This window comes from Chenopodium quinoa, unplaced genomic scaffold, assembly GCF_001683475.1.
Source record: "Chenopodium quinoa cultivar QQ74 unplaced genomic scaffold, ASM168347v1, whole genome shotgun sequence".
Classification (NCBI taxonomy): Eukaryota; Viridiplantae; Streptophyta; class Magnoliopsida; order Caryophyllales; family Amaranthaceae; genus Chenopodium; species Chenopodium quinoa.
In genome coordinates, this window is record NW_018744311.1 from 61,957 (window position 1) to 74,134 (window position 12,178).

The window sequence follows — 12,178 nt, forward strand, 5'->3', positions numbered from 1 at the left end:
AATGAAATTCATGCACAATGCATTATCCCAGGGGATGCTCGTTTTGTGACAAGTTTTAAATAGTCATTGATTCAGCTCAGTATAGGTTAAAGTTTGCTTTGGGTTCTTCAATGTAAGAATTTCAGAGACATTGGGTTTCTATTCCTTTTTTTTTTTTAAAAAAAAAAATGGTAATCACTGAGGTAAAATATGATACTTGTACAGTTGTACATCCTTTCGTTTTTTGTGCTGAGACAGAAACATGATGGAGGTATGATTCTGTATGAAATCCGTGCTGGCCTTCATATAGCACTCAGGTGGGATTGCTTACTTGAATTTGCAATCTGTGTGACTGAATGTGGGAGGAAGAGGGGAAGATTGAGAGAACTTGGTTGCATGCCATGAATCTTTGGCTTGTTCTCATTGATGGTGGAAGAGATATGGGCTCAAAGATGAGCATTAGTTGTGGTTTACACAAGCAAATAAATTTGAGGAAGACATACGAACTGGGATTAGAAAATAAGGGAAAGAGGAAGAAGGGAAGTTGGGGGCTATTTACTTCTGGAAATATACTCTTGTATGGTTTATTATTTTCATGGTAGTTCACTGGTACTGAACAATATTCTGTTTAGTAATTCATATCTCAAGTTCATGCATGTATTTGAAAATATTTATATTGAAACTTATAAGGTTTTATATACACCAAAAAGTGAAAGACATTGAAAATTAAATGAATATATGTGCCCCTGATTGTGCTGAAATTTAGGATAGACCACTAGCATTTGGGCCTGGGCTATGTCCCGGGTCATTGCATAGAAATTGCAATTATACGTTTAGTTCATGACTTAATCTTCTTGAATTTAATATTTTGTTTGCCAAAAAAAAAAAAAAAAAGAAAAAAAAAGAAAAATGACATAGCTTTGCAATTTCATATTTAGTTGTTTAATTTTATTTCTCACATTATCATTCATTACATTTTGATATTTTGTTTACGAATAAATCAAGATAAAATAAAAAATGATATAGCTTAGTTGTATGACATGTAGCGTTAAAACTTGAAGTTGCATGATCAAATCTTTTTTGGACAATTTTATATTTTTTTGAATGTTAGTTGATGACGTGGAATGAAAAGCAATGAATAATGTAGAGTGCCACATGGCATGTAAAGTTCCTTTGGAATGCTTTTTAATATATAAGTATAACCTTGTTCACTTAACCTTATTTTTGCTAAAGTGAAATTATTTTTATTAAACCGAAACTATATTTTTACTAAATTGAAATATTTTTTGTGAATGAAATGGAAAGAAATTATTTTTACTGAAGTGAACTTATTTTTACAAACTAATTTTTTTTTTAAGGTGAAGTGAATAGGGCCTAATAGATTTTTGTTTGATGAATTAGTAATTCTCTAAAACACATAATCAAGCTGCGGTGCAAGTAGCATAGAAGATTAATATAAATATATCAACGGTTGCTAATGTAATGTGTAATTGGACATTTATAAAAGGAAAAGGTTTCAAAGCACTATGAAGGGCTATGTACACTCCTTTTCATTATCTATGTCCATTTATACATTTTGAAAATGTTTTTTTTTAAAAAAAAATAATAATTTATTCCTCTGTTTGATAAGTCATGTCAAAATAATGTCTAGTGACAAGTAAGCCCTTGATCTTTGTTGTTCTTGAATGGCGATTTGTCTTCTCATTAGTTAAAAACCTTTATGTACTAAATATGTTCGGACTTTGTTGTGGATCAGTTCAAATCAGTAAGATTATCTGTAGTGAGATTGAGGGAGCGTAAAGCTAACACCTTGAATGGCATACTGTTGCTTTTCTGCGTTCTTCTTTGAATAGGCTCCTCTTGTTTGTTGTCATAATGTTGACTTTACTACTACAATATTTGTAAGGAAGACTTTGTGTTCATCAATAAGTATTTCATCATCCCTTTTATCAATATTCAGGTGGCATTTGGTAACAATGACGATTGATGCTGACCTTGGTGAAGCAACATGCTTTGTTGATGGTGGTTTTGATGGTTTTCTGAATGAATTACCTCTTCAAGTGTTGAATGGTATTTGGCAACAAGGAACAGAAGTTTGGATTGGTGTAAGACCGCCTACTGGTGTGGATACGTTTGGTAGGTCTGATAGTGAAGGAGCTGAATCCAAAATGCATGTAATGGATGTTTTTCTCTGGGGAAGGTGCTTGAGTGAAGAGGAGATTTCCTCTCTTCATGCAAATGTTGGTGCACCTAACTACAATATGGTTGATCATCTCGACGATAATTGGCAATGGGAAGATTCACCTTCAAGGGTATGTTATATACATCTTTGTCTCATATATTGTATACGTTAACTCAGATTCTGTAATGTCCATTGACATCGATGATTTATGTCCTAGTGTTAGGTTTCTGGCCATCACAAAATGTTTGGGTCTGAAGTGAAAGTCTTTAGTGTTGGTAACCTTGTTAGGGTGTTTTATGTGTTTTACACAGATACACTTGAGGTAAATGAAGAGTCCAAGTATCATTGGCTCATTATGAGTACTTAGTCTCTTAGTGCTCTGAGCAACTCAGCTTTGACTTTTATTGTCATACATGTCCAGTTGCTGGGTCCTTGGCTGTTTTTTACAAAGTAAGAAAAAAAATAAATATTCCACTTCTAGATGGGGTAGGAGATATTTGTACCTTGTTGGATTGTCAAGTATGCTACCTGGTAAGTTTGGAGAGTATGAGTAACATAGGAGAAGGAATTTACCTTATAAAGTTTGGAAAGTCTGGATAAGAGGTATTTGTACCTTATTGGGTTGTCTAAGTATTTGATCGTTTAGGTCATTACTTCTCCTCAATAGTTAGACTACAATGCCAATAAGTTAAAGCCTATATGTGACTGATAGACTCTTGTTACCATAAAATGTGTTCAATTTCTTGATAAATTGAAATATGACCAACAGTAGTTCAGAGTTTTGAGTGTATATAATTATTCTTTTTTCACTTCTTTTTACTAGATAATACGCATAAATCTCATAATAGGTCCCCAAATTTCATAGTGAACTTCAGTGGGTGCTTTTTTTGAAGCAATAATGCATGGCCGTATCTGTAAAAATTATTCAACATGCTCTAGAAGCAAATTCATGAGGTACCTATGAGATTTTAGAAATCTGACTTTTTACTAAAATATATTATCCTGAATGGAATCATTTTGAATATCGGTTTATTAGTAAAAAGCGATCACCTTTTTTTGAATTGTCAAAACAAGAAGTTTATGTACAAGTCGAAGAACCGTGAGGTGAATCAGGAATAATTTTGCTAGGAGATCAAAGTGTTTTTTTATTGGAGATGGAAAATTCTGCTTATTATTGGTTCATTACCACATATTTTGAATCTTCCAATATGTGTTTTTGGGTAGATTTAGGATGTAGGTTAACTAATTAGGTTGTTGATTGTGTGACTTTGTAGGTTGATGAGTGGGACAGTGACCCGGCAGACGTCGATCTGTATGATAGGGATGATTTAGATTTTGATGGACAATATTCTAGTGGGAGAAAACGGAGATCTGGACGTGAAAGTGTTGTGTTTGATGCGGATTCGTTCTCCAGAAAATTGAGAAGACCAAAGATAGAAACTGAGCAGGAGCTAAATCAGCGAATGCTGTCAGTTGAAATGGCTGTTAAAGAGGCTGTTTCTGCCAGAGGTGAAAAACATTTTACTGATCAAGAATTTCCCCCAAACACCAGTCATTGTTTGTGGATCCAGAAAAAGCTCCTCCTAAGTTACAGGTAAACGTCGAGATTATTATTTAAGTCTCTTTGATACTACCTTAGTAATTTGGCTAACCATTACACTCTCATCCAGGTTGTTTCCGAATGGATGAGGCCAATGGATATAGTGAAACAAATTCGAGCAGATTCTTGTCCATGCTTATTTTCTGGTCCAGCAAATCCATCAGATGTTTGCCAGGTTTGATACTGTAGTCCTTCGTGTTTTTTCTAAAGTTTTGTTTGTTTTATGTTTCCTCTGTCCCATATTAAAGTCCCACTATCTTAGGGTCCGTTCACATTTATTTTTACTTTTTTGTTCTCTATTTTTATTATTAACAACAACAACAACAATAATAATAATAATGATAATAATAATAATAATAATAATAATAATAATAATAATAATAATAATAATTTATTATAGAAAAATATCAAAAACCTACAAAGTCAAACAATTTAGAAGAAATTATCGGGGAACTGAGATACAATTTGGGCCCCTACCCCTTTAGCTGTAGCGAACCTGATCCCGTTGAAAATGTAAGCCGCTGCACGAGCACTAATATTCGAAGTCCATATAACGCCTAAACTTCTCTTGTGCAACACAACACCATTCTTCTCTAATTCACCCAATGAAGAAAAGGAGAAAGGAGGAAAACCATAGTCATTAGCCCTTCAACGCGCCCCATACTTGTCCTGCTTACGCTGAGCCGCAACAATACGACCAGGAACGAATTCAGACAACCCAAATTGTCTTAATGGATAAGACCTTGTCAAGTTAACACATACAAGGCCTCTATCCCAGGAATAAAGCAGTTGAAGAGCCCCGTGTCTCCTTCAGTCAAACCAACGTTAACCTCATTTCTTGCAGACCGAAAACAAATATCAACAAGGGTGTCGCGAACATTGTTGTGCCAATGTTTAATACCCGCCATCCTAGCAAGCAAAAGACGCTAAAGAAAGTGCATGATCCCTATAAATATCCCCATCCAAACCCTTGAGCAAGTAGAACTCGGAGTCAAAACGGAGAACAAAAGAACACCCATCAGGCTGTAAAAAACACAACGGGAAGTCTTACCATTCATAATCTGACCCAAACCTAATATCAGGACGACTCCAACCATGCGGAAGTGTGATCCCCCCGGAACTTGCATAGGGCAAACTGGCGCAAAAATAAGTGGAAAGTGGATTATGCAGGTTTAGTGACCTTCGTGAAATATATATATGCCAATTTTTTCATGAGTTTAGTGGCATCGATCTCACTATGGTTACTCAAGATCAGACTCCACAATCTTATTAAAAAGACTAAGAGCATCATCGAAGGTCGAACTTAGACCAACAATACCGGAATTGCGAAGAAGCGTAGTCTGAAGACCTGCAAACGTGACGCAAGGTAAGCATAGTTCCGAACATCACCCGCTGAATAGACACCCAATCCACCATAAGCAAAAGGTAAGGTGGAAAGTTGCTATTGCCAATTGGCAAAACCAGGCCTTGAAGTAGTAACAATGCGCTCCACAGAAGCCCGAAGAGCCACATCAAAAGAAGTCTAGGGCGCTTCAAAAAGACGAGGGGGACAAGTGTGCATAGCAAAGTAGAGGTTTGACACCTCAATACACGCATGAAGAAATAGCAACTCACATTGGGGATCCCGAAGCTTAGCAATGAAATCCATTAACGCAATGGTCTTCGACACCGAAAGAGGAATCCGCACCCATAGGACCACCAAGCAACTTAACACCATGTACAGGACGAGCAATATTTAGAGGAAAGACACCTAAAAGACGGCTATGAGGGTCCTTCGAGGGCCTAAACGTTGATATGGAGGCCGAGACGGGGTTCCACTGCATAACTTTTCCTACCACCCCGTCATCAATAATAGTGTCGTCATCCATATACCCTGCAAGCATAAGTTAAAAGAATCCCCGATACGACACACCAACGCATGGAGAACTAAGTCAATAATCAATGGTTATACTGGCCTAGAGGATCACCTAGGGGCACCCCAACACGAAACACCAAAATGAAGACCTCCTAAATAGCTTGCCAAACGTAGATCAATTAAACCAGCCCCAACCTTTGAAACAACAAGGTGCCGCCTAACAGTACCTAAAACAATAGGTCGAATACCACCACCAAGTGGTGTGAGAGGAGCACTAGCTATGTACTCTCCCAAATCTGCAGCAATGGAGCCCACCAACTCATCTTAAATAGCAAAATAGCAACTGTCGTACCAGTCAAGCAATCCATGCAATCCATGAGGTGCTGAGCTTTCAAGCCGTCTTTGTCGCATGACGTACCACGCGGAAAACCCCTTATGTGGTCTAAAACAACAGCAGTGATGATCAACGGCGATTTCCGGTAATATAGGTCCCGGAAAAGAAGGATGCTAAGCTTGTAAACTGCAAGAGTAGCATCATTGTAAGGGGTAAGACCAGAAGAAGAAAGAACCCTAGTGCAGTGTCCGTCACTTATCTTTCTCTTACACTACTTAATATTATGCTTAGGTGGAGACACATCAACCAACGTGTCCCGCACAAGTTGCACTGAACGATCTAATAGCAGCGAAGATACTCTCTTCTTCCTTTGACGCTTGACACCCGAAGAACATTCATGATTATTCCGAGGAGAAAAGGTTTTATGGACACAAAGTGATAACACAGGTAATTGAATTCAGCAAGAGATGTCATCAGGTTTGCTAATCACCCTATCAAGCGCTCCTTTGAGAACCGAAGAAAAACCTAAGCGACACTCAGGAGCGATGGATTTCACCGAACGAAACTGCTTAGATAGCAAACTATGAGGGAAAGCAACATCAAATGCAAAATGAGGCATACGAGGCACATTAGGAACAAGACTAGAAATCTCTGAAGGACCCTACGGTTTAGGAAAACCATAAAGAAACAAACCGAACAACACCATCCCCTGAATAAGGAGTATCCATAATATCATCTGAACCATGACCATGCTGACACTTTGTATGCAAAGTATGTGTCTTGTAACACTCCCCACAAAGCCAAATGCCCATTCGACTAAATGTTGACTTCGCCTCTAAGAATATAGCCAAAATCAGAAGTAAGAGAGTTTCGGGTCATATCCTGCGCATCCGCACTACAATGACGGTCACATAGATGAGTGATCAAAGAAGTTTTAGTGAGCCCTTTACCCCTGTCATCATAACACCCATTAAGACCCACAAACGGGCAATGATAGCAAACACTAGGAGGCATAACAACCACCACAAATTGCCACGAGAAGAACACAAAACAGCACACCATAAACTGCACCAAAAACACACCAAAACCACACCCCAACTGCACACTAAAACCACACCAAAAATGCACCAAAACTGCTGCAGAAACTACACCAAAAACACCCCTAAACTGCACCGAAATGACCAGAAAACTGACCAGAAAGCTGCAACCATAACCCACCAAAAAGGGACCCAAAACACACCAGAACGACCCCCCAAAAACTGATCAGAAACAGCCCAAAAACAGACCTAAACTAGAGCCAAAACACACAGAAACAACCTCAAATACGCCTGAAAACTGACCAGAAAAATAAAAGCCGCCGGAACCTGCTTTAACCTGCCCTGAAAACACCCGAAACCAGCCCGGAAAACGCCCGAAAAAATCACCCTGAAAACTACCCTATACACGCCTGAAAATCAAACTGAAAATCTGCACCAAAGTAGTAACCGAGAACCCTAAACGCCAGAAATTCACCCAATCTAAGAACTTAACGGCTTGCCTGCCGGAAAAGATGCGGAAGCCACACGAATATCACGCAAACTGCCTGAAATGCGGACCCGTAAAACACGCAAACCGCCTCACGTATGCCGCTTGAAACCAACTGAAACCGTCGTGGAAGTCACCTAATCGTGTTGCACGGGAAGTCGTCGGAAAATGGACGTGGAATTTACCGGAACTTGGACGTGGAAGCAGCCCTAATCACCCATAATAATCGCTGTTATTATTATTATAATCCCTCCCTCCCACTTTCCATTTTTAGTGTCCTAGAATGTGCTCCCCTTTTCTGATTTTGGTCTTCAAATATTCTCTTAATGTCTTCATTGGAAAATGTTAATGTGTTTATGATGAGTTTAAAAAATCTTAGGGAACATGAATACCCACTAAATTCCAAAATGACTTCAATGCCATCTCTTTTTTTTTATTTTTTTTGTTATATGTTAACTAAAAATACAAAAAAAGTTCAACATTTAATCATTAATCATATCATGTCTCAACTACCATTAATCCCGTGAAATAAACACTTATGAAAAATAAAAAGGGATGGTTGGAGTACTCTTTCAATCAATCAATCAAAGCCTTAATCCCATAAATGGGGGCGGCTACATGAATTAAAAATGATTATTCCATATAGTCATCCACAAAAATCTTTCTCCTCCATCCCTTACGATCAAATGTCTCATGCTCATGCAAATCCTTATACTTTATATCCTTCCTTACTCCTTCCAACCAAGTCATTTTTGGTCTCCCACACTCTCGTTTAACCCTTCCATGATCCCACTCTTGCACTTTTCATATCGGTGCACCCTCGAATTTCTGTCATGCCCAAACCGCAATTTTCCCTTAGTTTGTTTGCAATATCTGCTTCACCCACTTTGAGCTTGGATGGGAAGAAGGGAAGAACTTTACCATGATTGAATGTTTTTTTTTTTTTTTTTTTTTTTTTTTTTTTTTTTTTTTTTTTTGAAATAAACCAAATTCCACTATTTTATCCATTTACCCACTTTCCTGAAAACATTTTCAAAAGCCAAATGAACTTTAATTTGGGGATGGAGGAAGTATGTCAAGCTGGTTTGTGAGAACCTCACATAAATTGTTTGGACATTCAGGGGCACTTAGGTGATTGTTGGTTTTTGAGTGCTGTTGCTGTTCTAGCTGAAGTCTCTCGAATCTCCGAAGTGATTATTACTCCAGAGTATAATGAGGAAGGAATATACACTGTTCGCTTCTGTATTCAGGTAACGTGTTTTGTACGTCATATTAGGGTTAATATATGCTTAAGGGACGTCTTTGTAAGTTATCTTTTTTTTTTTTTTTTTTAATTTATTTATTTGTTTTTATTATAAGTTATATGCTTAATTTTTTTTTTTTCTATTTCAAAAGCGCACTCCTTGCTCAGGACTTGCATATATGCAGTATTTGTTTATAATTCATTAAAGCTGTTTGTATTACCCTGCCTATTTCTGTCTGTAATTCGTTTCAATTTTAAAAAGTGTGCTAACAAATTTTGGAATATACTTTAGAAGAATAGTAGCATGTAGAAGGTGATGTAAGTTTTTATTTTAATATATTTAAGTACAGGCGCTGGAGCTTGAAGAGAGACTACCTAGCTTGCTTAGAGATTGTCCTTAGATCTTAGAAGATGGGCTATTATTTTGGGTAAAGTATTGTGTGAGAACCTCTCAGTTGTAAACATGTCCTACTACATGAAATACTTTCAGACGCTTACAAAAATACACAGCATATCACACTTATATATGTGTTGTGCATACTTTTAAAGTCAAGGGATTTACGGTGTGTACAGTCAGGACTCAGGATTAGAAGATATTTAATGAATTTTTCTTGAACTCATCTCCTTTATTTATTTAATTTTTTTGCCTTGTTTTTGATGGATTTCGGGCTCCCCTCTTTTTCACATACATTGCTTATTATTGATTGATGTGAGCAAGTTGTACTACTATGCTGTGTTTTCTTTGGAAAAAAAAAAACATTTCTGCACTTGTGCTCATCTTGATGAGAAAAAAAAGTGGCAATTAATTTTTTTAACTGATTTAGTAATGTATTGTCTCAAAATACTGCAGAGAAATTTCATCAGAATGCTTAATGATGCTATGTAGGTGCATGATTTTATTTTTGTTTTTGATTGCAACTGAAACCTACCTGTTTTTGTACATGTTACCATCGTTAAATTAAGGTTTTGAGCTTTGTATTTTCTTATAACATTGGTCTTAACAACCTTAGAACAATCCAATTGTGTTCTCTTTAGGGTGAATGGGTGCCTGTTATTGTTGATGATTGGATTCCATGTGAAGCACCTGGAAAACCAGCATTTGCTACGAGTCGCAAGGGAAATGAACTCTGGGTTACGGTGTTGGAGAAGGCATATGCCAAGTTGCATGGTTCCTATGAGGCATTAGAAGGTGGACTTGTCCAGGATGCTCTAGTAGACCTCACTGGGGGAGCTGGTGAAGAAATTGATATGAGGAGTCCACAGGCACAGATTGATCTTGCAAGTGGGAGATTATGGTCTCAATTATTGCGCTTTAAACAAGAAGGTTTCTTACTAGGTGCTGGGAGCCCATCTGGTACTGATGTGCATGTCTCTTCTAGTGGCATCGTGCAGGGGCATGCCTACTCAATATTGCAGGTTATTTTTTTAACCACTCTCCTGACCGTATTTGTTCACATTATATGTTCTTGTCCTGCGAAGCTCTAGAAACTGATAGTTGTAGGTCACTCTTTTTACCTTGGGTCCTTAGGATGAGAAATAAAACTTTAATGTTGCAGGTTAGAGACGTAGATAATCACAAGCTTGTTCAGATACGCAATCCATGGGCGAATGAGGTTGAATGGAATGGACCTTGGTCGGATTCTTCACCAGAGTGGACAGATAGGATGAAGCATAAACTCAAGCATGTTCCCCAGGTGCTTAATTCTTCTGTGTGTCTTGTAACTCAGATTAGGGCTTCTTTTACTTCCTGAGTTCCACGGTATCTTTATGTACTGTGTCCAAAACTGTGTTTCCATGTATGAGTGTCTTGCAAGATTTTTAAAATATTGTTTACTTCTTAAACAGTCCAAGGAGGGTATATTCTGGATGTCCTGGCAAGACTTTCAGATCCATTTTCGGTCTATATATGTCTGTCGCGTCTACCCCCCCGAGATGCGCTATTCTGTCCATGGGCAATGGCGAGGATATAGTGCTGGTGGCTGTCAAGATTATGATACATGGAATCAAAATCCCCAGTTCCGGTTGAGGGCTGTTGGAGCAGATGCATCGGTTCCAATACATGTCTTTATTACTCTAACCCAGGTATGGAAAACAAATTACCTTCTGATATATGGGTATTGTAAATACATCTGATGATGTTTTTCTATCAGGGAGTGAGTTTCTCTCGAACCGCCACTGGTTTCAGGAACTATCAATCAAGTCATAATTCAACAATGTTCTATATAGGAATGAGAATACTCAAAACTCGTGGCCGACGAGCAGCTTTTAATATTTACTTGCATGAATCTGTTGGAGGGACTGATTATGTTAATTCCAGAGAGATATCGTGTGAAATGGTTTTGGATCCAGATCCAAAAGGCTATACTATAGTGCCTACGACCTTTGCCCCTGGAGAAGAAGCACCATTTGTTCTCTCTGTTTTTACGAAAGCATCAATAACGTTGGAACCTTTATAGTCACATCTAGCATGTCTATACATGCATTTTTGGTTGGCCTCTGACCTCCCTGCTGAGCTTTGATAAAGGTTGTCCCTGGCCTATGCATAATGAGCAGGCTGTTTAATTGAATTACGGGGCTGTGGGGATAAACACGGTATTGCTTCTGAAATTATTTTCTTAGAAAAAAAATACTCTGCATCCTTTTTTCAGTCTCTGAGCTGAATTATATATTTTCATTGCATGTCCAGGATCAGACATTGTGCTTAGCATCAGCTATCATGGCTGTATGTGGATGAGGTAAATGATCAGCAATTGCTAAGATGCAATCTTCCATCCTTGGGTTGCTCAAACTGCCAAGTTACTGCTGTTGCTAGTACTGGGGGAGCTCTCGGAGAATTACTATGTACATCAATTTCTTGTAAATGAAGCAAGAAGAGTAAATAGATAGGCAGGAGAAATTGTAAGTAGAAAAAAAAAACATCAAATGTATTGTTGCTTTAGGGAGCTGAAGAGCTGGCTGCAGCATGCTCATAACTCATAAGCTAATTCATTGTTTATAGTTTATAGTCAATCAGCTAAAGGTCTAATGCTAATTCATTGTCCATAGCCAATTTTGTACAGATTTCATTATTTGATCGATAATATAACCTCTTTTTTCCTACACGTGTGAGCTAATCGATAATATTACATGCTGATATAACATATGAAGAAAGTGCAAAAATCAAAGCAATATTTACTAATGTTGTCATATGTGTGGTAAACCGGAGAGGACCATTTGCTATTGCTTCATAGGCATGTACTACGTTACTCGCATAATCTCGCTCCTAGAGCCATGGATATTCAAGTGAAGTTATAGGAATTTTCATTGTTGCAGAAGTCATGAGTATTACAATCAATGCCACGTCTTGCTTTGTAATGCTCGATAATGTGGGAAATCAATATTGACTTTCGCAACTAGTAAGTGGGCATAACTAGAACTGTCAATTCGGATAACCGGGTCGGCTTTGGATCGGGTAAGAGAGG

At 37.8% G+C, this 12,178-nt stretch overlaps 1 protein-coding gene across 1 annotated transcript in view; it reads left to right on the forward strand.

Moving 5' to 3' along the window:
- Window positions 1–11,759, forward strand: part of LOC110695876 (calpain-type cysteine protease DEK1-like) — a 33,267-nt gene extending 21,508 nt beyond the window's left edge. Inside the window, 10 exon segments of the mRNA XM_021873101.1 lie at window positions 1,940–2,291; window positions 3,436–3,706; window positions 3,709–3,755; window positions 3,832–3,936; window positions 8,596–8,724; window positions 9,753–10,133; window positions 10,274–10,411; window positions 10,563–10,799; window positions 10,868–11,309; window positions 11,404–11,759. Coding sequence (XP_021728793.1) covers window positions 1,940–2,291; window positions 3,436–3,706; window positions 3,709–3,755; window positions 3,832–3,936; window positions 8,596–8,724; window positions 9,753–10,133; window positions 10,274–10,411; window positions 10,563–10,799; window positions 10,868–11,173 — 1,966 coding nt within the window. The 3' untranslated portion in view covers window positions 11,174–11,309; window positions 11,404–11,759.
- Window positions 11,760–12,178: the final 419 nt, after the last annotated feature.